General features: G+C 46.6%; 2 protein-coding genes and 1 long non-coding RNA gene across 5 annotated transcripts in view; 1 reads left to right on the top strand and 2 right to left on the bottom strand.

The window, feature by feature from the left end:
- Nucleotides 1-11,702, bottom strand: part of LOC309521067 (SEC14-like protein 2) — a 34,478-nt gene extending 22,776 nt beyond the window's left edge. The window contains exon 1 of one of the 2 annotated variants that reach the window (XM_082203347.1): nt 11,542-11,702. In XM_082203347.1, coding sequence (XP_082059473.1) covers nt 11,542-11,595 — 54 coding nt within the window. In that variant the 5' untranslated portion in view covers nt 11,596-11,702. The remainder of the gene's footprint in view (nt 1-11,541) is intronic. The other variant, XM_082203348.1, reaches the window with a different exon arrangement.
- CCDC157 (coiled-coil domain containing 157) overlaps nt 1-25,596 on the bottom strand; it is a 106,127-nt gene that overhangs the window by 39,001 nt on the left and 41,530 nt on the right. The window lies entirely within an intron of this gene.
- Nucleotides 13,235-22,792, top strand: LOC309521189. The gene is made up of 4 exons (XR_014214544.1): nt 13,235-13,470; nt 14,009-14,071; nt 17,305-17,499; nt 22,260-22,792. It is a non-coding gene; the product is annotated as an uncharacterized lncRNA (long non-coding RNA).

Here is a 25,596-nt window from a genome sequence, read left to right as displayed (position 1 = left end):
GTGATGGAGCCAATTACAAGATTTGGTCGTGCCCATTGTGCAAAGTCCCACCTCTCTCCAAGGCAAATAATGCTTTTCTGCGTCAGATGCCTCTTCTGCCAGGTAGATCTCTCTGATTCAGCCTTATTGCCACACAATTCAACATTTGCAAGAATCGCACATGATCGGAACCTCTGGGGTACATCCTGTTGAGCACAGCATTATGCTTTGATACTACCATGACACACACACACACGCCTGGTCCCCTTCTAGCTCTAGCATGAATGCTGTTCATTTATATAGGGCAGAATAAAGAGATTGCAAACAAAGAAAATAATTAACCTGCACACTCCAGCAGGAAAGGAACCTGTTGCAACATACACAATCGATCCAGCACTTGGAGAGACGCCAGCCAGCTTCCAGAGGTCTGCACAACTCCGAGGTGCAAAAAGAGACCTCGAGAAACACCAAATTATGCTGGAGGATCTTCTCTTCTTAATGAAGCTAATTAGATTATTGCAGCTAGAACTGGGTCATAAGTAGCCCAGCTACTGCCAGCTGTATCATTGGGAACAGCCCAGCATGGAAGGGTTGTGCAAAGAGGAAAAAAGGATATGAAGCATAGCTGTCAACCTTCCTCTTTTTTGCGGGAAATTCCCTTATTCCAGCGACATTTCCTGCTGTTTCCCGCTGCTATTCCGGATTGTTAGATATCCCGTAGACTGTCCCCAGGACAGGTGAGGCTGCTGATCCCTTATTTTTGAGGCTGCTGATCCCTTATTTTCAAATCTGAAAGTTGACAGCTATGATATGAAGTTGGGAGAATTTTGCAGAGATTTATGCCACCAGCAAGACTTGCCGATCAGAAGGTCAGTGGTTTGAATCCCCGCAACGGGGTGAGCTCCTGTTGCTCGGTGCTTCTCCGCCCTACCTAACTGTTCGAAAGCATGCCAAGTGCAAGTAGATAAATAGATACCACTCCAGCGGGAAGGTAAACAGCGTTTCTGTGCGCTGCTCTGATTCGCCAGAAACGGCTTAGTCCTGCCGGCCACATGACCCGGAAGCTGTACGCCGGCTCCCTCGGCCAATAAAGCGAGATGAGTGCTGCAACCCCAGAGTCGGCCACGACTGGACCTAATGGTCAGTGGTCCCTTTATCTTTACCTTTATGCTACCAGCACATCCCTCCAACTACAAAAGTCATCCCTCCAGCTACAGGCCTTTTCGGAGTTGAGACGTACAAGACTTAGAAGCTAATCCACCCGGCAGTGTGGAAAGGTCAGCGACCTGACATATATTCTTTGCAGTCAACAAAACCTGGAGGCAAAATTCAAGGCGATGAACTACTGGAAGTATAGAATAACGCAGAGGAAGTTTAAAAAGGTATGAAAGAGGCTGATGCAATTTAAGAACCCTGGGGGCATGGGGACATGTACCGCACTATGGGAAAATGCATCAGCGCCGCTTTCGAAAGCAAAGATTCGGAACACCCAAACCTGGAAATAAAACTTGGAAGTGCTCATAAGAAAAAAGTTAGAAAAGAAACTGGATTGCAGGCGTCAGAAATTAAAGATACTTGGCAATACAGCTTGGTCTGCAGTTTCCCAGCATGTTCTCACGGGCAACGCCTATATAGTTCTTAAAATGTTCTATGCCATGGGGTGGAAGGAGAGAGTACAAGCTCATTGTCCATATCAGGCACAGAATGTTTCCCTGCAGAAGTTTAGTTTGCCAAAATTTCTAATCCACCTAACAGGATCTCAAAGAAATTACAAATGGTGTCCAATGCAGATTATCGTAACTCTGAGATATCCTTTTCTCCCTGCCTTTAAAGTTTCTAGCTCCCATGTTTGCAGGGGGGAAAATAAAAGTGCCTAGGCACATTGGTTGCTATGGATGAATATTTTTTTCTATGGCGTTCAATCAAAGATTTTATTGTACATGCAGCTGGGGGGGGGGGTTTCCTGGTGCTCTTAATTTTTATGGTACAGGGCATTTTTTAATTGGCTTGTGATTTGAACTGCTATATGTTAATGTTCGCTTTCAAATGGGATTTACGTATTTGTTTCCAGTTTGGGAAAGTTGTTGAAAAGCAGCTTGGAAATATTATTTTATGTATATTTATATAACAGAATTTGTATACCACTTAATTGGGTGGGCAAGGTGTGGGCTGGGCCCTCTAAGCTGTTTACATAAAATATACACTAAGACAATAAATAAAGAGTCTGAAGTTAAAAATAGGCAGACTTAAAAGAACACCACCACCAAAATATAAATAAAACTGACAGTTAGGAACATGCATTATTTTTAAAAAGACATATGGAAATGCATGCCAGCTCTACATACCTGGGGAGGCTTGCCTGGACAAAAAAAGGATGTTGACAAATACCAAAAATGATACAGCAAAGGCACGTGCCTAAGGTCAAGGTGCAGGGAATTCCAAAGTGTACCTTGGTTCCCAAATGCCGAAAACCCAGAAGTAAGTGTTACGGTTTTCTAACGTTTTTTGGAAGCTGCACATCCGATGCAGCTGTCAGCTATTGTTTCCGGGGTGCCTGCACCAATCAGAAGCCGCGCCTTGGTTTTCAAACATTTCGTGAGTCAAACGGACTTCTGGAGCAGATTAAGTTTGGTGCTCTTTTTTTTGCTCTATTTTTGCGCTTTTGTTAATTTGTTTTTGTGACTGTGTGGAACCCAGTTCAGCTACTGACTGATGGATTGTGTGACTGCGGAAATGGATAAAAGCCCCCCATCCAAACTGATCATCAGTGCCGGTAAAAATAAAAAATTAATTTTGATTTTTATCATCTACAACAGTGTTTTTCAACCTTTTTTGGGCAAAGGCACACTTGTTTCATGAAAAAAATCACGAGGCACACCACCACTGTGTGCGGAGAGGGAGATGTCAGAGCTCCGCTGCTCTCTATGGGGAATCGGATGAGAGCGGACCGCCTGTCCGCTCTCATCCGATCCCATCCGATCTGATCCCCACCCAGGACGGATGGAAAATAGGGTGGACACAGTCCGGCACCCGCCTAGTGGGAGAAAATTTGACATTTTGTTTTTTAAATCTTTCGAATTTTTCAATTTTTCCCACGGCACACCAGGCAACATCTCGCGGCACACTAGTGTGCCGCGGAACAGTGGTTGAAAAACACTGATCTACAATACTTCTTTATTTTTTAGTACAGCACATTGATTATTGCTTTCATTTTATGGATCAATGGTCTCGCTGGATAGTAAAATTCATGTTAAATTGTTGTTTTAGGGATTGTTTTTAAAAGTCCGTTTTGCATTAATTTCTATGCCTTCATTTTGGAACGCTTTTGTTAAGCATGCCTTCATTTTGGAACGCTTTTGTTTAGGAACACACTTCCAGAACGGATTAAGTTTGAGAACCAAGGTACCACTGTAGTTGCTGCCACACTGAACGATCTTCACAATGACCTTGTGCAGGAGGTCAAGCTAAAAGATGGTGACCAGGGCTAATGGGAGTTGTAGTTCAAATCATTCGATGGGCCCCTATGTGACCAGTTCAGTAGCGCTTGTGATAAGTGTGACATTATTGCATGACATCTGGAACTGATTTAGTGATATGGCAGGTTAGAGCTACCTATAGACAATTTACAGCAGTTTATTCCTGAAGCTGCTGGAAACCCCAGTGGCAACACAAATGCAATGATACAGTTTCTTATAAAAAGACAGATTACAGTATTCAAAACGCAGAGGTACGCAGAGGGGGAACTATAGCCCAAGGGATATATTTCATATAACAGTAGCCTCAACTATTACGGGGGAGGATTTATATTGGGCTGAAGGTCCCCATTCTGGGGGCCGGGGCTTGTGGCACATTTGGAAACCCAAGGAAATTGTTGTGGGTACCAAAAAATACCCATTTCACAGAAGAAAAACTGATAATGTTAGAACACCCTCTAAACAGGCAAATCACCTACCCCCATAAAGAAACACTCCAAAAAAAGCAGCCCCCCCACATTGCCACATTTAGGATTCCAGATACATGGCATCATCATCATCATCATCATCATCATAATTTATTTATTATTTGTACCCTGCCCATCTGGCTGGGATTTCCCAGCCACTCTGGCCAGCTTCCACAAAGACCAAAAATACACTAAGATGTCACACATTAAAAACTTCCCTGAACAGGGCTGCCTTCAGATGTCTTCTGAATGTCAGATAGTTGTTTATCTCTTTGACATCTGATGGGAGGGCTTTCCACAGGGCAGGTGCCACTACCGAGAAGGCCCTCTGCCAGGTTCCCTGCAACCTCACTTCTCGCACAGAGGGAACCACCAGAAGGCCCTCGGAGCTGGAATGTGCAAACAGTTTTGGCAAACAAAGTAAAATGCCGTATCGTTAGCCCCATACTGCAGATAGGAAAACTGAGGTTGGGAGGATAATGGCTAGCCTGAACAAGGTTTCAATTGGGCACTTCCTGGCTTACTTTCTGGCCACTACCAGTCCGAACCTCCCAGGTAGAAAAGGGGCTTGGCAAAGGTGAGTGAGTGTAAGCGAAGCAAGGAGTGCCCGTTCTAAGTTCTGAGTGCACGAAGTTCTGGTCACAAAATACCGAGCTTGTGCAGTTTCCCCAGCGCCCAAACCCCATGAATGCAGCACTCTGTATGCCTCCCCTTCCATCAGTCTCCAAGCAACCACATTCCCCTGGCAAAAGTGCCAGCTCCTCCACCCTGTGGGACACCCCACAGAGTGACGCATTGATTGCAGCCTGGTGATGGGGCTATTTGTTTAGCCCATTTTAGTGTTGGCTAAGTTCTAAAATCTTCCTGGAGCTTTTAACTGTGTATTGACAAATGTACTTTTTTCTGACTGACGGTCGAATAAAAGGTTGATGATGGTTGCAGCCTGGTGATGAAGGGAACCTACCCTCGTCTGTTTAAGCGTTGCATGGTATCATTTTTTTTTTAAAAAAAGTGGAGAGTTGCATTAATAAATCAAACCTGCTTCCGCAAGACTCTGTTATTTCAGAATGTAGGCTGAGCATTGCCAATTATGCAAAAGAAAGCATGAGAATGCTACGCGAGGCTTCCTGAACTTGTACAAGGCCTTTAAAAAAAAGCAATTACGGTAATCCGGTTTTAATTACTACTGCAATTGTTCTTCCTCTGCTCTTTGAAGCCATCCAATAAACTTTGTGCCTGGAAGTTTAGAAGACATCTGGAGGCAGCCCAGTTCAGGGAGGATTTTAATGGTTGAAGATTTATTGTGTTTTTAATCTTTTGTTTAAAAACACAGTAAATCTTCAACCATCTTCATCTTTTGTTGAAGACACGGGTGGCGCTGTGGTCTAAACCACCGAGCCTAGGGCTTGCTGATCAGAAGGTCGGTGGTTCAAATCCTTGCGGCGGTGTGAGCTCCTGTTGCTTGGTCCCTGCTCCTGCCAACCTAGCAGTTCGAAAGCACGTCAAACTGCAAGTAGATAAATAGGTACCACTCTGGCGGGAAGGTAAATGGCATTTCCGTGCGCTGCTCTGGTTTGCCAGAAGTGGCTTAGTCATGCTGGCCACAGGACCCAGAAGCTGTACGCCGGCTTCCTCAGCCAATAAAGCGAGATGAGCGCCGCAACCCCAGAGTCGGCCACGACTGGACCTAACAGTCAGGAGTACCTTTACCTTAATCTTTTGTTACGAATTGCCCAAAGTGGCTGGGGCATATAAATAAAATTATTACAGTGGTACCACAGGTTAAGAACTTAATTCCTTCTGGAGGTCCGTTCTTAACCTGAAACTGTTCTTAACCTGAGGTACCACTTTAGCTAATGGGGTCACCGGCTGCCGCTGCATGATTTCTGTTCTCATCCTGAAGAAAAGTTCTTAACCCGAGGTACTATTCCTGGGTTAACGGAGTCTGTAACCTGAAGCACCTGTAACCTGAAATGTCTGAAACCTGAGGTACCACTGTATTCTTATTATTACATGCAACCTTTCAGGGCAGAGCAAGACCCACTTTGTAGTGTCGCTTGGGACCATCACATACTATTTTTCCCAATGGCAGTCATAAACATTTTCCATCTTCCAAAGCATTGGGGAAGAGCTTTGGCTCAGTGGTTAGAGCATCTGCCCCAGGTTCAATCCCCAAGGGTATCTCCGGGCAGGGCAAGGAGAGACACTCCCTACCCAAAACCTTGGGGAGTCTCTGCCTTGACAGCACACGCTACTGAGCTAGACAGACCAATCGTCTGACTCGGTATAAGGCAGCTTCCTATGTTCCTGTGTGGGTACTGGCTGGCTGTGCGCCTATTGTAAGAAGCGGGTGCCCACTGATGCTGGAAACATCGAATCATCGCCTTGGAACGGACCTTGAGGGGCATCCGAGCCACCTCCCTGCGATGCAAGAATCCTGCCTACAGCCATCTCTAGGTGGGCTCGAACCACCAACCTTCTGGTTAACAGCCAGACACGCTGACCCATTGTGCCACAGATTCAGGACAGACTTCTTCATGCATCACATAATAAACTATGGAACTCACTCCTGCAGGAAGCAGCGATGGCTTTAAAAGAGGGTTGGACAAAATCATGGAGGAGGGGGCTATTGATGGCTACTAGCCATGATGGCTAGATGGACCAATGACCTGATTTGGTCCAGGGCAGCTGCCTGTGTTTACCAGGGCAAAGGCTGCAAGGCTTTATGCCTCTTTGCAGATGATGGCAATAGATGCTCCAGAGTCTTGGCCTTTCCCCAGTGACTTTCTTCCTCTTCAGGTCTTTAAGGGAGAAAAGTCGCCTTTTCCGGGTCCTCTGTTGTTTCCCTTTACAGAAACTCTTACAACAAGAAAAATGGAGAGAATTGGAGAGAACGGTGCAAGCCTATTCTTTACTTAGAATTAAATTTATTGTTTTCAGTAGGGCTTTTTCCTTAGGGTAGCTTCCCCCAACCTGGCATCCTCCAAATGTTTTGGACCACCACGGGCTGGGGAGTGTAGTAATCAAAAAGATCTGGAGGTCACCTGGTTGGTGAAAGTTTCCCTAGACAAGGGAAAGTTTTCAGCCTGTTGCCTTCAAGCTTATGAGTTGGCTGTATCTATTTGCTCGTGTTCATTGAACATACATGATTATTCTTTTATACAGTATTTTTGAGATGCTTTCCGACTTAGTAGCTGAGCAATCTAGGTATGAAAGACCACCTAGCGTAAAAAGAAATTCTAAGCCCCAAACCCCCATTTATTAAAAGAAATAAAATGCCACAGGATGGGTCAATTGAGTACCATTGGCTCAGTCCTGTGCAATCCTCTGCCATCAGGCCTATGCAGGACTTCTCCCTATGTTGGCCTGTTGATATTTTCTTTTAATTTATTTCTTGCTTTTAACTTCTTTGTAACTTTTTATGATGTTATTGCTTGGTTTCATGTGTTTATATTGTTGTAAACTGCTGTGATGTACTTCTTATAAAAAATATTTAACTAAATACAATAAATAAAAAGCTCCATGCCCAAACCAAGGCCACATATATACAGCATATAGTTAAAGCAAATGATGTCCCCCATAGAATCCTGGGAACTGTAGTTTAAGGGCGCTAAAGAATACTAGCTCTGCATGCAGTCAACTACAGCTCCCAGCATTCTACAGGGGAACCAGTGTGCAGTGTGGATGCGACTTTAAACACAGCCTGCTTGAGCAGTGTTTAAAAGCCATCCTCTTCAGAAAATAAGAAGAGCCTGCTGGATCAGGCCAATGAGCCATTTGGTTTAGCATCCTTGGACTGAGTCAGACCATTGGTCTATCTGAATCAGCGCTGTCTACTCTGTCTGGCAGTGGCTCTGCCAAGGACTGGACCTCGGACTTTCTGAATGCAAAGCACTTGCTCTACTGGTAAACCACAGACCTTTGCTTTAGGAAATGTTTCTGCAGGTCTGATGGACACCAGGTGCCAACGAAAGATATTGCCTTCATGTTCTTCCAAGTGAGTTTCTCAAGAGGGCATCTGTGAGGATACACCATGCTTTTTGTGGGAAACAGGTGCCAGACTAGAGGTCATCATTCAGCCTGCTCTCCTTATGCACTCACATTTCTATTTTTACAACTTTTTACAACTGATCAAAGGTGCAGCATCAGTGGAAAAGACCAAACTTCAAGACCAGAATTATTTGGGCGAGGGCTATAGCTCAGTGGGAGAGCATCTGCTTTGCAGAAGGTCCCAGGTTCAATGCACAGCATCTCCAGTTGAGTCCTCTGCCTGATACCCTAGAGAGTCACTGCCAGTCAGTGTAGCAATACTGAGCTGGATGAACCAAGAACCTGACTCAACAGAACACAGCTTCCTGGGTTCCTGTGAATTAAGGGAAGGATCACAACAAAGAGGCAGAAGATCTGCTTTCCATCCAGAAGGTCCCAACATTCAATCCCTGGCATTACCAGGAAGAACAGGGAGTATCCCTTGCCCGAAACCTTGGAGAGCTGCTGCCAGTCAGTGCAGACAGTACTGAGCTGGGTGGATGAATGGTCTGGCTTGGCATCTTCTTATGTTCCTAGGAAGGGGATTTGCTGGGGCGGGGGGAGGAAACAATAAATAAAAACAAAACAGTAGATACGGTTTACAAAATTTGCAGCCAGAAGATATGGCAACAGGCACTAGGCTTAAAACAACTTTAAAACAACTGAAAGATGCAGATTTGCAGGGCCAAGAGGTCAATGAGCCAGGAGCACAAGAGCAGAGCCAAAACTCTATGTTTACACAGGCAGAATCACCTTAATTCACTCCAATAGCAAATTCAGGTGGTGAGTGCCAGCTGGAGATGTTGAGAAAAAACGAGGCCATTGAGAAACAAAAGAGGGAACAACCTGAATGCACTGGCAGTTCCTGAGATTTTGCAAAAGTGGAGAAGCAATTAAGAGCCACTCAAGTAAGGAGGACCTAGCAAGCTGTTGCGCAAAGCTTTAAGCCTGCTGGAGGAGAACTGGCTGGTTTGCACCCTGAGTAGGAGCAGTTCTAAGAAAAGGTAAGAATAGATTGCAACATTTCGTTGCACTGTCCATTTTGCCACTCTAAGAGCAAACTCAGGCGGCTGAGTGCCGATCACATCGGAAGCAAAAAAACCAGGACCGTTCCAAAATAAGGTGGAAACTTCTACAGTACATACGAAGGGGACTTTTCTCTCATCCAAACCAGGACACAAATGTACACAAGTCTGCAAATTAACATGGAGGATACCCTATGTTTTTAGAATCCCTAAATGGTCCACCAAAGGACCTCTGAGCTTACACAAGCAGAAAAATGTGGAGTCAGGTAAGGGGGTTCTAGAGCAGGCTATTTTTTCAGACTCCCCCCCCAATTCTATAAACTCATCCCCAGTATCCCCTAGCTCACCCACTAAGAAAGACAGTATTACAATAATCAAAATCCATTGAAAACTATTTAGTTTAATTAATTCAAGAAACTTGATGAACTTGGGCCAAGGAATCCAGCAAGTCTGATAAAAATTCACGCCTCCTGTGCTCCCTGCCAGCTTCTTGCACAAGTTGACCCCACCGCCCCCCAGGTGGCAGCAGTGGTGGACCTACATTTTGAGGTGCCTTGAACGGTTACGGAGAGGCCCCTTCACCACCAGCAGTGAGCTCTGAGTGACTACCATTATCTTCTCCGGCAGGGTTGTTCCATGACAGATCACCACAACTTATTAATTTTTTTAATTAACTACTACATGTCAGATTTTCATTAAGATCGCTATACTGGATTATCTCACATGTCGGAGACACTGGTGTGAATAAAAAAAAATCCTATGCCTTATAGTTTTTGAGTTATGGGGGGGAGAGGTGTGAAAACTAGGGAAATGTTATTTACATGCAGGATGCACTTTTCAAAGCAATTAAAAAACAACAACAACAGCCATGTGGCTGAAAGTCACTTCTGGGGCCCCTCCACGGCCCTGAAACTTTCATAAAGTAAAGGGTAAAGGGACCCCTAACCATTAGGTCCAGTTGTGGCCGACTCTGGGGTTGCGGCGCTCATCTCGCTTTATTGGCCGAGGGAGCCAGTGTACAGTTTCCGGGTCATGTGGCCAGCATGACTAAGCCGCTTCTGGTGAACCAGAGCAGCGCATGGAAATGCCGTTTTACCTTCCCAGGTACCTATTTATCTACTTGCACTTTGACGTGCTTTTGAACTGCTAGGTTGGCAGGAGCAAGGACCAAGCAACGGAAGCTCACCCCGTCACAGGGATTCAAACCACCGACCTTCTGATCAGCAAGCCCTAGGCTCGGTGGTTTAACCCACAGCGCCACCCGTGTCCCGAAGCTTTCATAGTAGAAATGAAATGGGGGCCATTTCACCTGCTTTGAAAACTACTGGTGTAGAGGAACTAGAAGCTGGGCAAAATGAGCTAGCCTGCAGTTGAACATAACAGGCAAGAGGAGCACCATTTGTGGCAGGATTTGCTTGCATCTCTATGTCTCAGATGCTGGGGGTGCGAACCACTAGTGGGAGGCAAGGGGGACAGGAGATGCTGTGATTTCTTCCCCTGCTGACAAACTTCCCCAGAAATTCGCTGCCTGGCACCTACTGGGACGCAAAACATGGGATTAGTTAGAGGGACCTTTGGCACCGGCCGGGACAACCTTATGTAAGTTACCCACTTGGACACTGGTTAAGAAACGGCCTGCCCTTTACTTAACCCCCGGGGAAAGTCTCTCTCTCACCTGCACAAGCGTTACTGAAGAGCTTTGAGGTATGTGCCAGAGAGAGGTCTGGCTTGGTATCATGACCCACTGTTTACCTCTTAGGTAAATATGGGTCAGAGGAGCCAAGAGAGAGAAAAGGGAAGGAGATAAAGAACAACCGCACAATAACCTTGCAAGGTAGACCGGTCAGGATGATTGCAGAGGGTCCCCCCCCCAAAAAAAAGCACTCCAACCCTGCATGTGCATAGCCCCACCCCAAATGGGCATTGCCAGTATTTATGTTAGGGGAGCAAGTGGCCAGGACAAATGTGGGGCACCTGTCACCCTCTGTCTGGCTCTATCTAGCAGATTCGGACAGAAACGTTTCAACAACAGTTGTTGAAAATAAGTTTCTTTTGACCCCAAGTGCTCAAAAAAACCTGTCAAAATCTCCCTACAGTTTCTACTTTTTGTTAAGTAATTTATTTATTTTACTTGATTTAGGGGGAGGCAGCTACCCTCCCTGCCCCCCCGGCTACGCCCATGAAATCCCTCCCTTAGAAATCAAAGGAGGGCGGCGGCGGCGGCGACTTCTGAGTAAACATATCCCGATAGTCAGGCTGCGGAGCATGACATCGCCTGGTCTGAAGGGAAGTGGGCAGTTTTCTCCCTGGAGATCGCAGGGCGTCTTCTGCAGCACCAAGGACGGGGGCGGGATGCTTGAAACCGGATAAGTCAATCACGGCGGGCGGGGGGGGGGATCGGTCCCCATAGCTACTGCTTACGTGTGCTTAAGAAGTGGGGCTACGCTGGGCTCAGAATTGGGGGATATGAGCCAGCCCCCTAAGAACTGAGCGAAGTAAACGCAACTCAGACAAGGAATGGATGGATGGGTGAGGTTCCTAGTCCTCTTGATCATCTCTTCACCTTACCTTGGCCAGCGCCTCCTCCTGCTTGGCGCTGAGGTCGCCAACGTACCCGCTCATGGTGGCCCGCGCTCCTGCAGCTGATCCAACCGGCGAATGCCGAGCCGGTGCTCCGGTCCGAAGGCTTTCATGGCCAGCCGAGCTCTGCCAGGCTCCCAAGCCCCGCCCCGGCTCGGCCCTTAAAGGGGACGTGCCTCTTGGCGAGCTGCGCGGGCGCGGGTCTCTTTCTGCGCGCTCGGCCAGTGCCGGATCGACGTATTGCATAAACTAAACAAGCTATAGCTTAGGGCCCCACTCTCTTGGGCGCCCCAAAAAAATTTAAGGGAAAAAAACCTGGATGTACATTTCCAAAATATAAGATAAAAAACAAATAAACCTACGTAAAGGTAAAGGGACCCCTGACCATTAGGTGCAGTCGTGGCCGACTCTGAGGTTGTGGCGCTCATCTCGCTTTACTGGCCGAGGGAGCTGGCGTACAGCTTCTGGGTCATGTGGCCAGCATGACTAAGCCGCTTCTGGCAAACCAGAGCAGCGCACGGAAATGCCATTTACCTTCCCACCGAAGTGGTACCTATTTATCTACTTGCACTTTAACATGCTTTCGAATTGCTAGGTTGGCAGGAGCAGGGACCGAGCAACGGGAGCTCACCCCGTCGTGGGGATTCAAACTGCCGACCTTCTGATCAGCAAGTCCTAAGCTCTGTGGTTTAACCCACAGCGCCACCCGCGTCCCCTTTGACAGCAACATACATACAGCAACTACATACAGCAACAGTGTTTTGTTTTGTTTTGTGTAGGCTCCTATGATGTAAGTAATGGGCGCCGCCTGCTAGCCTGCTCCCTAAAATATTACTGGTTTGCTCATTTCTATACAGTGGTACCTCGGGTTACATACACTTCAGTTACATTCGCTTCAGGTTACAGATTTCGCTAACCCAGAAATAGTACCTCAGGTTAAGAACTTTGTTTCAGGATGAGAACAGAAATCGTGCTCCCGTGGCACAGCGGCAGCGGGAGGCTCCTTAACTAAAGTGGTGCTTCAGGTTAAGAACAGTTTCAGGTTAAGTACGGACCTCCAGAATGAATTAAGTACTTAACCCGAGGTATCACTGTATATATAGGGTGCCAACATTCTGTATGTGCAAATGGCTTTCGATACCTATTAGGTCCATAAATTACCATATAGCATATATTCAACACAAAAAACAGCGACAATTTGTTGTTGACAAAGGACAGCTACCTTCAGTAGCTTAGGGCCTCTTCAAACCTAAATCCGGCCCTGGGTAGGGGGCTGCAGCTGAGGCCTGAGCTTTCACGCTCTGTGAAGCTATGGGGTGCTCTAAGCGCAGGCACACACAGGAAGGGAGAAGAGCTGGCAGGGTTGCCAACTGACCGGGCAGAGAAGGAGCCTAGCCTTGTTCTTGGGAGGTAGACAAGAGCATCAGGAGAGGCTGCTGGATCAGGCCAGCAACAGCTCATCCGGTCCAGCATCACAGCAGACAACCAGATGGCCCAATGCGAAAACCCTCAAGGAGGGTTTCCAGCAACTGGTATTCAGAAGCGATGCTGCCTCCGACTGTGGGGGCAGAGCATAGTCATCGTGGCTAGTAGCCATTGATCGTCCGTGAATTTGTCCGTTGCTCTTTTGAAGTTATGCAATTTGGCAGCCTTCGCTGCGTCCTGTGGCGGTGAGTTCCGTAGGTTAACAGTGCTGCATAAATAAGCCCTTTCTTGGATCTGCGTGGAATCTGCCAACTTTCAGCTTCATGTGATGTCCACGAGTTCTAGGGTTATGATAGAGGGAGATAAACATTCCTTTATCCATGCTCTCCATGCCACATTTTGTGAACTTCTGTCTGTCACCCCTTCCTTGCCTTTTGTTGCAAACTGAAAAGCCCCAAACGCGCAGAGATCAAAAGAGTCAGAGGTATAGAGGTAACTAAATGTGTTTTAACTGATTTTAATGTTGTGTTTTTATATTGTTGTAACCCACCCTGTGGACGCGGGTGGCGGTGTGGGTAAAACCTTAGCGCCTAGGACTTGCCGATCGTCAGGTCGGCGGTTTGAATCCCCGCGGCGGGGTGCGCTCCCGCTGCTCGGTCCCTGTTCCTGCCAACCTAGCAGTTCGAAAGCACCCCTGGGTGCAAGTAAATAAATAGGGACCGCTTACTATCGGGAAGGTAAACGGTGTTTCCGTGTGCTGCGCTGGTGCTGGCTCGCCAGAGCAGCTTCGTCACGCTGGCCACGTGACCCGGAAGTGTCTGCGGACAGTGCCGGCCCCCGGCCTCTTAAGCGAGATGGGCGCACAACCTTAGAGTCGGACACGACTGGCCCGTACGGGCAGGGGTACCTTTACCTTTACCTTTAACCCACCCTGGGACTCTGGGTAAGAAATCTAATTCTTGCTTGAAATGCATCTGGATAACTTATTATTTTTATTGCACTCATATTCTGCCTTTTTTTTCCCTCCCAGGAGCTCCTGGTGGCATACATGGTTCTCTCCCTCCTCATTCCATCCTCAAAACAACACTGTGAAGTAGGCATAGGTTGCAGAAATCTTCCCAAGGTTACCACCCTGTGAGCTTCACATGGCTGAGTGGGGATTTGAACTCTGGCCATCCAGATCCTAGTCTGACACTCTAACCCAGGGGTTGGCAAACTAAGGTCTGCGGGCCGGATCAGGCCCAATTGCCTTCAGGATCCAGCCTGCGGACTGTCCATGGATCGGCGTGGGGATTCTGTTCATTTGGGCTGCGCCATTTCTGTTATGTATTGAAGTTCTCACCGTGGGCCAGCAGGGGGATACTGTAGATAGTTTTCATTCAGGTCCACATATGCAAATAAGGAATTGAAAGTGACGTTCAGTGATTGGATAGTTACAGAAAGTTGTTACTGTTGCATTGTAGTGGAGCTCTATATAAGCAGGCTGGCTGAACCCTTCAGTTCAGTTCTGTTCCGGCCTGTGAATCGCTGTGTCGTCTGATATGTTCACCCACAACTTAAAATCCCCCCCCCCCGCACCTTTCTATTTGCCCACATACACACACACCGTGGCGGCGCCTCCTCCCTCCCTCCTCCTGGCTTCTCCCTGCCCTGCCTAGAGGAGGAAGGGGGCAAGGCTGAGCTGGCGGACCGCGATTTTAAGCAGCCCCTCCCCGGAGCCAGCCCTTTTGCACTGCTCATCTTCCCTCCGCCGCTACCCTGGTGCTTCTGTGGGTCAGGTGGCGGTGGCGGCTGCAGCCCCTGGCAGTTAAGCGCAGTGAATGGAGGTGGGGTGGGGAGGAGGACTTCTTGCCCCCCTCGCCTCTTCTTCCAGCTCCCCACCCCTCCACTGCCACTTCTCTGGCCTGCCACAAGGTCTAAGGGACAGTGGACCGGCCCGTGGCAAAAAAAAATTGCCGGCCCCATCTCTAACCACTATACCACACAGCCTCTCTTGCATCGTTTTTCAAAATATTGCAAGAGTTTGCTTGGTGCAGCCTACATTTTGGACTGCCAAGGAAGCATGTGTGTGTGTGTGTGTGTGTGTGTGTGTGTGTGTGTGTGTGTGTAGCGAAAACCCAGAGATCAGCTTTGCTATCTCCTCCTGCTTGAACAGCAGGTCAATGTGCAGTAATCAGTGGCAGATGTGATAAGCATTATCATGGGATCAGTGTCTGTACACGAAACTGCGGCTCAAGGTGGGAGAGCAGAGGCAAAATTGGCATCCTAGCAGGGGTGTTGCAAAGGTGCGGCCTGCTGTCCTTTGGCTCCCCCACCAGCCTGCAGTGACTGGCAGCTCTCACAGGCGGAACAACACAGGGACTCTTACCCAGCTAGACAGTCCTCCTGAGCCAAACAACACCCGCCCCCTGCTTTAACCTTGGACTCTCTGGGCTTTGGCCTCCCAGATAAAAGTCACTTTCCACCTGCCACACCACACATTTAATGGATAAACTGCTTTGATCCAGGAAAGTGAGTGGGGAGAAATTCAATTCAATTCACATTCATTTATTTGTTTACATTTATATAAATTTGTGTGTGTGTATGTATATATATATATATATATGCAGGTTTTGGTGTCTTCGGGTGTCTTCCCGTGTAAGAGTCGGGGTGTCTGTGCGACGTTTCGACGAGGTCTCACTCGTCATCTTCAGGCTGGTGCTTTCGGCTTCTTGTTACTGGAACAGAGCAGAATCTGGTGTTTGAGTTCCTATAAATACTGTTGAGGGGTGTGGTGTATAGCCTCCAACGTTCTGGGCAGAGAGGAAGTTCCTAGATTAGTGTGCCTTTTCTTCTTTTGTTCCTTAATTACTTGAGGGATATCTTGAGTGATTTCATGAGTGATATTCTGAATACCACTGGGTGGGTCATTAAGTGTAGATTAGTTGCTAAAGCTTTCGTGTCTTGACCTCTTGAGCTTGTGAAGAGTTTTTCTGAGAAGATGGCTGTGCTGCATTTAGTTGTGCTCTGGCTTGGCTTCGTGTATAGGGGCGAGCTGTGGTTTTGTGCTTTGTGCCAGCCAGATCTGTGTAGGGATTGCAGGGGGGTGCAGTGGAAATTAGCCCTCCCCACAAAAACCGACACCAGAACCAGAGGCACACAGAACGCCGTCACCAATCAACCACACCAGACCCAAACCCAGACCCTCTCCACAGACATATTACAGACTCCATCCAGTAGCCAAACTATAGTGGCACCTCCGGATGCTGCACCCCCCTGCAATCCCTACACAGATCTGGCTGGCACAAAGCACAAAACCACAGCTCGCCCCTATACACGAAGCCAAGCCAGAGCACAACTAAATGCAGCACAGCCATCTTCTCAGAAAAACTCTTCACAAGCTCAAGAGGTCAAGACACGAAAGCTTTAGCAACTAATCTACACTTAATGACCCACCCAGTGGTATTCAGAATATCACTCATGAAATCACTCAAGATATCCCTCAAGTAATTAAGGAACAAAAGAAGAAAAGGCACACTAATCTAGGAACTTCCTCTCTGCCCAGAACGTTGGAGGCTATACACCACACCCCTCAACAGTATTTATAGGAACTCAAACACCAGATTCTGCTCTGTTCCAGTAACAAGAAGCCGAAAGCACCAGCCTGAAGATGACGAGTGAGACCTCGTCGAAACGTCGCACAGACACCCCGACTCTTACACGGGAAGACACCCGAAGACACCAAAACCTGCATTCCTGTACCCGTGAAAATCTACGAAAGCATATATATATATATATATATATATATATATATATATATATGTCACTGTTTCATAGGAAAAATATCCACGTGCTTTAGAATAATACATAAAACCATGCATTGAAAAATATATATTAAAAAATTACAATCAGACCTCAACCATTGTGGCAGGATGTGTTGTTCTTACGCGCCTGTGTAAGCCTGGCAGAACGGAATAGTTTTCAGCAGCTGTTTAAAAGTTGGCAGAGAAGGGGCCTGCTGAATCTTTAGTGGCAGAGAGTTCCACAGGACTGGGCCAATGAAACTAAAGGTTTCTTAAATGCATAGTCACCTGTTCCCTTTTCCATCTGGCCACTAAGGATTATCCCCATGTTACAGATTCTTCCCCTTGCACCAGTACCAACAGGTGACAAAATAGCATCCTGAACCACACCTGAGGTCAATAGACCTAGTTTGGTGGGGGTACCATACAGGACAGGTCATGTAGCGCATAGCAGTCTCTTTCCCCACCCCTCATCACCTAGCAGTGAAGCCAGCCCTGTTCATAGTACAGTGGTACCTCGATTCTTGACTGTAATCCATTCCAGAAGACCGTTCGAATTCCGAAACATTCAAAAACCGAGGCGCAAAGGACTGGCTGTATATGCAACAGAGAAAATTGAAAAACATGCAGCGGAAACCATTCAACTTCTGAGGCGTGTTTGAAAACGGAACCATTTATTTCTGGGTTTTCGGCGTTTGGGTTCCGAAATGTTAGTCAACGGAGACGATCAGGAACCGAGGTACCACTGTATATCCTACATCTCTAAAACAATTCAGCTATGTCTTTTTGATCATCGTGTATCACAGTCCTTATGAATTCAAGTCCCACTTATCTTTCTGGGATAGCATCCCTTGTTATGTGTACACTGGATAAAAACTTTTAAATCAGCCAAGGCACCAGGCTTAAAAATAATTACAGAAGCAATTACGCTGGGCTTTCTGATGGATACGCCCAAAGCTCTATAGGAGAGACTTAGGCAAATGAACACTGTTGCAGAACAGGATGAAACAACCAGAATCGCGAACACTCCATGCCGTAACAATTTCTTGCTGTTGTCGGTGGCGGCAGTTGCCCATTTTAACACAGGGAATGATCCACAGTGGATGGCTCAAAACCATCATGGCGTAATTAATTCGTGTAGGTGGGTGTGTTCATCTGCCTTGTTCAGCATGTTAATCTGTTGGCACGCCGCCCTTTGTTTCAGCTGTGAATATAGTTAAACATCAAAACAACCTCAGAAGGGAGTGTCGTCTTTCCTCCCCCACCCTTGCACCCATGAACTTACTGTGATTAGCGTAAAAGAAGGAGCTCAATATAAAGCCAGTCCAGATTTGAGTGGGTGGTGATTAGACAACACGGGAAGATGGCGTCCTTGATTTTTTAATCAAAATGGTTTCGGAAACAACATAAAACTTTATCTCCAACCCCATAAGAGTTTCGCTTCAGTTCCACGTGCGCAAAACATTGTACAGGGTAGGATTTGTCGAATGGTTGGTGGTAGAGTGTTTGCTTTGCCTGAGAAAATCTGAGGTTCAGTTCCTGGCATTCGTAGAAAGGGCAGCGAAAGACTTTGCCTGAAATCCTGAATAGCTGCTGCCAGCCTGTGTGTACAACACTGACCTAGACAGACTAATGGTCTGGCTTGATACAATGAAGGGCCACAGCTCAATGTCAGACCATCTGATTTGCCTGCATTCAATCACCAGCATCTCCAAGTCGAATTGGGACTGACTCTTGGCGCTGTGGGTTAAACCACAGAGCCTAGGACTTGCCGATCAGAAGGTCAGCGGTTCGAATCCTCACGACGGGGTGAGCTCCCATTGCTCGGTCCCTGCTCCTGCCAACCTAGCAATTTGAAAGCACGTCAAAGTGCAAGCAGATAAATAGGTACCACTCCGGTGGGAAGGTAAATGGCATTTCCGTGCGCTGCTCTGGTTTGCCAGAAGTGGCTTAGTCATGCCGGCCAACAAAGCGAGATGAGCGCCGCAACCCCAGAGTTGGCCACGACTGGACCTAATGGTCAGGGGTCCCTTTACCTTTACCTTCTCTTAAAACCCTGAAATTCCTGGCCCTGTGAATTATAATCCTAAAATTATAATGCTCACCCAGTATTAGGAGTGGCCAATATTTTTATTTCTTCATCCGAAAATATAGTAACATCACTTTTTTTAATAAAAAAAATGTTCTAGCTTATTATTTTTCTGCTAACCCAAGTTGTGCCTTTGTTAGTTACCTTGAGAATCCTGTACTCAAAAGTGGCAGAAAGTATTTTAAATGAACAGAGGTGCCAGGAATTTTATGTGGAATATTTGGCGTACAAAATGTGTATGGTGGTCCATCCCAATTTAGGAAATGAAATGTCTGAGCTGCCTTTGACAATTATACATCTTGAATCTTATTGATAATGTAAGACTCTGCTGTTTACTTTGCTATCTTTCCCTCTTTACCAGGATTGGGGAACTTCAGGGCCTGGATCCAGATGTGGCCCTAGTCTAATGTTCAAAGGCAAGAGTCTTTTTGGTTCCAGCCCTGTCCACCTGCCCCTTGGAAAGGAAGCCAAGGAAGCCAAGGAAACGTAGAGAAAGGGGTAGAGAACCCAGGTCACCAACACTGGAATCCCAAATTGGTTAGAACGTGGTCTGACAGCAGCAAGCTTGCAGCTTTGATCCCCAACCTGCCACCCTCCAGCTGTTTTGGACCACAACTCCCATCAACCCTCCATCCAGCCACGCCGAGGCCATGCTCAGCAAGAAGCAATAGGAGTGGCAGAAGCTGACAGCAGGAAACATTTAACTAAAGGCACAGGAACCCCCAAAAGCCTCAGTCGTGCTTTGCCGGTCCACACTTGAGAGAACACAGCAATCACATTCAAACTTTTTTTAAAAAAATAAAAATAAAATTTCAATAAATCATGATTTAGTAACAGTGTCAATGCCACTGCAAAATGTGGGCGAACATTTGGGAAATGTTCTTTACTAATGCACAGAAGAGCAGGCAGGATCTAATCCCTAAGGCAGATCAAAGAAGCTCCAGTTCAGAATTATCTAGGAGCAAGGTTTGTGGGGTTTTTTTTGTCTTTTTGTGGGGTGGGGGGTTGCTGCAGTTTCAAATCAGTGTTGCTAGGCGACGAAGAAAAGGATAACCTAAAAAAGAAAAAGGATTCAGTGATTCAGAACCAGTTGCTAGAATTTTGTGTGTGTGAGAGAGTAAATCCAGAATTGCTTTAGTATAAATTGGTAGTTATAAGTTTAAATTTAGTATAAATTGGACACGGGTGGCACTGTGGGTTAAAGCACAGAGCCTAGGACTTGCCAATCAGAAGGTCGGTGGTTCGAATCCCCGCGATGGGGTGAGCTCCCGTTGCTCGGTCCCTGCTCCTGCCAACCTAGCAGTTCAAAAGCACGTTAAAGTGCAAGTAGATAAACAGGTACCGCTCCGGTGGGAAGGTAAACGGCGTTTCCGTGCGCTGCTCTGGTTCGCCAGAAGCGGCTTAGTCATGCTGGCTATATGACCTGGAAGCTGTATGTCGGCTCCCTCAGCCAATAAAGCGAGATGAGCACCACAACCCCAGAGTCGGCCATGACTGGACCTAATGGTCAGGGGTCCCTTTACCTTTACCTTTAAATTGGTAGCATCATTTCCACTTAACTGTTCACACTTTCACTGGAAGACATCAAGAAGTCAGCTTGTCAAGGCTAGATGTGGGAGAGAGAGGGACACTACTGCAAAAACAGTTGCAGGTCTTCGACTGCCTACAGCCCCAGACCCCAATACCTCTGCTCACGGTCGGTTTATCAGTGCGCCACCCCTCCACAAAATTGTGCCCCAGTCACCTCACAGTTACCAAATAACCAACAAGAAAATTAACGTGTAAGCGATAAAAGAAGAACCAGGTCCACAAGTGCAGAGAATATTCCATAAGTTTGTGTATCCATTAAGTTTTTGTATGAAATATGCAGAAATGCGCAGAAAATTACCGGAATAATAAATCAAGATAACAAACTTTTTTATAAAAGAATGGAAATGGTTTATTTCATATTGACAGATAAGTTTCAAACAGATAAAAACATTGGCAAAATTATTGTAACAACCTGCAGTTTCATAAGAGTATATATTTAAAGTAGACAATTAAATGAGCGAATTAAATGAATTTGGATCTTCAAAATATATTAAAAAATAAAGGAACCGCAGAAAGAGGGGGAAGGAAGTCAAAATTTGAAATGGTAAATTGATTGTAAAACTAATGAAATGTATAAACCTGAAAAGTATAAATAAATTTTTTTAAAAAAGAAAGTACATAAAATAAATCCATAGAGCCTCATACAAAACAATGTAGAAAAGCTAACCTACCGTAATTTGACTGCTTAAAATGTAGCACCCTAGTACCAGCGATAGAAGAGAACAGCCTATTTTAGGATATATTTGTTTGTGAGGTTCTTTCACGGTCTTAAGACAGGTATGAGGAACCAGTGGCCCTTCCATCATCCCTGGCCATTGGCCGTGTTTCCTGGGGCTGATGGGAGTTGTAGTCCACCAACATCTCTCTGTAGGGCCAAAGATTCCCTACTCATGCTTTAAAAAGGTAAAGGGACCCCTGACCATTAGGTCCAGTCGTGGCCAACTCTGGGGTTTCGGCGCTCCTCTTTCTTTACTGACCAAGGGAGCCGGTGTACAGCTTCTGGGTCATGTGGCCAGCATGACTAAGCCGTTTCTAGCAAACCAGAGCAGTGCACGGAAATGCCGTTTCCCTTCCCGCCGGAGTGGTACCTATTTATCTACTTGCACTTTGACGTGCTTTCAAACTGCTAGATTGGCGGGAGCAGGGACCGAGCAACGGGAGCTCACCCCGTTGCGGGGATTCGAACCGCCAACCTGATCGGCAAGCCCTAGGCTCTGTGCTTTAACTCACAGCGCCACACCACCCGTGTCCTTTACAGACCTTTTAATGCGTTGGCCTGGCGGAACTCTGATAACAGCCCTTCCTTGCTGGTTGGAGCATAGAGACAGGTGTGGGTTTGCGGGTGGGTGTAAACTATCCTATGGGAGAAAGGTAAATTAGACATTTGTTAGACAACCTACATTTGTTTCCAGCCCCACCCACCACTGGCAAACGGCCCCCAGAAGCTTGCCAAGAAGGAAATGTGGCCCTCATCTTAAAACACCTTCCTGGCCTGTTTTGTTTGGCTGTATTAATTGGTTTAATGATTAGCTTGGTTGTTTCAATATGAATAAATAATGGCAGAGAATGTTTACAGTTAGCTCATGTCGGGTGACTCTCCCTTTGAAACCTGCTCAGGTATCAGAATGGTTAACATCCAGAGATGGCAGACCTACTCCCAGGGCGAAACTGCCAAGCAACCCTCATTAGCGCAACAGCACCACAAAGACTTAATTTGTTATGTTGTTGTCAGAGCATCAGACCTGTAGTCATGAGGAAATCCTTGGAAAGGAGCCCAAGAGAGATGGACAGCATTGTCTCACTCAAAATGTTTCTTTCAGGAAAGAAGCGGGGATGAAGAAATAGCAGTGAGTGCCCAGCAGGCCTGTCCCAACCGTTCTGTAAGCTGGCAAAGGACCATGTTGCAAATTGTTTCTGCCCCAGTTCCAGGAACCAAAGCTGGCAGGTGAATCTCATTTCAACAGGACAGTCGGATCCTCTGAGCTAGGCATGGATTGATCCATCAGTATCAGTTCTCTATGCTTCTTGTTTTTTCTGCACTTTTCTAAACCAATTTGGATTTATTTTTTTTAAAGTATCCTCAATAAAGCTTCACAGCGAATTTCCCCTAATATACAAATTTTTGCAAAGCAATTTTCTGTACAGGCAACTCCTCATTTATGCATATATTGGGAACACCACTGGAAAAAGCCTTCAAACAACCCTTTGAACCTCTGGAAACCTTTGAAAACCCCTTCAGAACAAAAAACCACCAAAGTCCACCACAAACCTCCTTGCTCTCCGCAGGCCTCAAATGTCAGTGCAAAGGGTCCTGGGATTGCACTTGCAAAGGTTCAAGAGATTACTAGATCCTATTTTTGTGCCACTTTTGCCATTTTTGTGCTCTTTCAGGGCCATTTTTGCCCCTTTTCATGCCACTTCCAGGTTTGCGGTGATGCGCATGGGCGCAGTCATGTGTGTCTTGAACACACATCAGTGGTGAGTTGCCTATAATTTAATACATTAATGCAACTTTATCAATAGGTGCATTTATATGCACACAATTCCCAGAGTGGTGTAACCGTCAATCCCTCTTCCCCAGGGAAGTCTGAGAAGTTTAATCTCTCAAAAATACTGATCTCCAGCAGTATAGAGGCTGCACCCTGGAATGCCGACCCTATCAAACCTGTTTGTTGAACCCTCTTGTCGCTTTTAGTGTGTCTGACCCTACGCTTTTGTTCCAGTGTCTGAAAGGGGTGGAGAACGTCTCCTTGAATAGGAATGCAAAGTGAAGTGTGGTGTGGAATTACCGTATGTTAGTCTGGTCTCGGGGCCAAAACATAAATGTGCAGGCTTAGCTGCAGAGAGAAATAAAAATGGCTTTCGATACCTTCAACCATGGTATCCTTCTGGAGTGGCTGTCTGAGTTGCGGGTGGGTGGCACTGTTTTGCAGAAGCTCCGGTCTTACAGTGGTACCTCAGGTTAAGAACTTAATTCATTCTGGAGGTCCATTCTTAACCTGAAACTGTTCTTAACCTGAGGTACCACTTTAGCTAATGGGGCCTCCCACTACCGCTGCACCACTACCGCGTGATTTCTGTTCTCATCCTGAAGCAAAGTTCTTAACTCGAGGTACTATTTCTGGGTTAGCGGAGTCTGTAACCTGAAGCATCTGTAACCTGAAGCGTCTGTAACCTGAAGTACCACTGTACTTGGATGGTCGTCTCCAGAGGGTGATGCTTGGAGAGTGTTCTTCAGCCCCATGTGGGGTTCCTCAGGGATTGATTTTATCCCCCATGCTGTTGAACAACAACATGAAACTGTTGGATGGGGTCATCTGGAGTTTGGGAGGGTGGTTGTCAGCAATATGCCGATGACACACAACTCTATTTCTCCTTTACATCTGCAGGTGTGGTTGAGGATGTGCTGGACCGATGTCTTACCTGGGTAATGGACCGGATGAGAGCCAACAAACTGAAGCTCAATTCAGATGAGACAGAGACACTGTTAGTGGGTGGCTCCCTAGACCAGATGGATGGGAGGTTGCCTGCTCTTGATGGGGCTACCTTCCCTCTGATGGAGCAGGTACGTAACTTTGGGGTGCTTCTGAATCCTTTGCTGTCACTCGAGGCTCAGGTGGCCTTTGTGGCATGGAGTGCCTTCCATCAACGGCAACTGGTGGCACAGCTCAGCCCTTATCCACACAGGGATAGCCTAACTTCTGTTGTATAGGCTCTGGTAACCTCAAGGTTAGATTACTGCAATGGATTATACATCAGGCTGCCTCTGAAGTTGGTTTGGAAACTTCAGCTGGATTTGGTGGCCAGGTTGCTGACTGGGGCAAGACGGTTTGGGCACATTACACCAATCCTGGCCGGCCTGACTTGCACTGACTGGCTGCCAGTTAGTTTCCGGACCCAATTCAAGGTGCTGGTTTTGACCTATAAAATCCTTAAATGGCTCAGGACCACAAAACCTCAAGGTCCACCTCTTTCCATATGAACCATCCAGGACCCTGCAATCATTATCTGAGGCCCTTCTTTGTGTGCCTCCTCTATGATACATTGACAACACGAGAACGGGCCTTTTCTGCAGTAGCTTCCCATCTGTGGTCTACTCTCCCCAAGGAGGCGCACCTGGCGCCTTCATTACATATATTTTAGGTGCCAGGCAAAAATGTTTCTCTTTAACCAGGCCTTTGGCTGATTAAACATTCCATGGCCTTTTTAATGCGTTTGTGGGAGGGGGGGTTATTGGTTTGTTTTTATTATGTATTTTGTGTTCTCGTTTTGTATTTTTATGTTGGGCCCTGTGATCTTCAGTAATAATGATGATGATGATTGAAATCTACTCGGAGTCGAGTGTGGATTTCATGCTCTTTATTCAGCTCATAGTAGTGAGGAATGGAATTTCCCCAAAATGTCTGCTTTATATACATTATTTACACAATGGGCCCCACGTGACTGGCTAATTCTGGGATTCTCCTGTAGGCCAATCAGGTTGCGGATTCACTTCCACCTGGAGTTGGATTGGGTGGCTCCTGCGGACCAATCAGACTGCTGCATTTTGGATCCTATTCAACTCAGTACATAACAATGATGATGGTAGTTTTGGCCAACTCAGAGCAACTGGTGGAGACAATTTTGCAGGCAGACCAAGATCCAAAGGGCCAGAGACACTCACTGTCAGCACGGTCAAAGGCCATGGTGCAAAGATGGTCAGGTTACAGAGGAGACAAGGTGCGGGGAACCTCTGGTCTTCTGGATGTCGCTCAGCTAAAACTCCCATCATCATCCCTGGCCAGTTCTGACATCAGCTGAGCTCAGATCAAAGAGATGTCTCCGATGTTAGGGCTTTGTAGTTGAGGGTGGTCTTGCCTCCTACTTTGCATAGGCTAGTCCTCTGTTTGAAACATTGTCCAGTCTGTGTCTAGTCTAGTGCAAAGATTTAATGCTCCCAGTAACACCTTCACATTTGTTTGGTCACCCCTTGTGGTTTGTCTTGGTTCCCCACCCTTACAAAATTTATACATCACCTGATTGTAAGAAAACTTTTCAGTGGTTGACACCTGAACCAAGCCCATCCACCGCTCACCCAGTCAAATTCCTTCCTACCACGGTGAGGTTTAATAGACAGTAAGCCCGCAACTTAACACTCACGTTTCTTAGGTGATCACA

The sequence above is a fragment of the Podarcis vaucheri genome (assembly GCF_965113315.1).
Source record: "Podarcis vaucheri genome assembly, chromosome: 16".
Classification (NCBI taxonomy): Eukaryota; Metazoa; Chordata; class Lepidosauria; order Squamata; family Lacertidae; genus Podarcis; species Podarcis vaucheri.
This window is presented reverse-complemented; position numbering and strand designations above follow the sequence as displayed.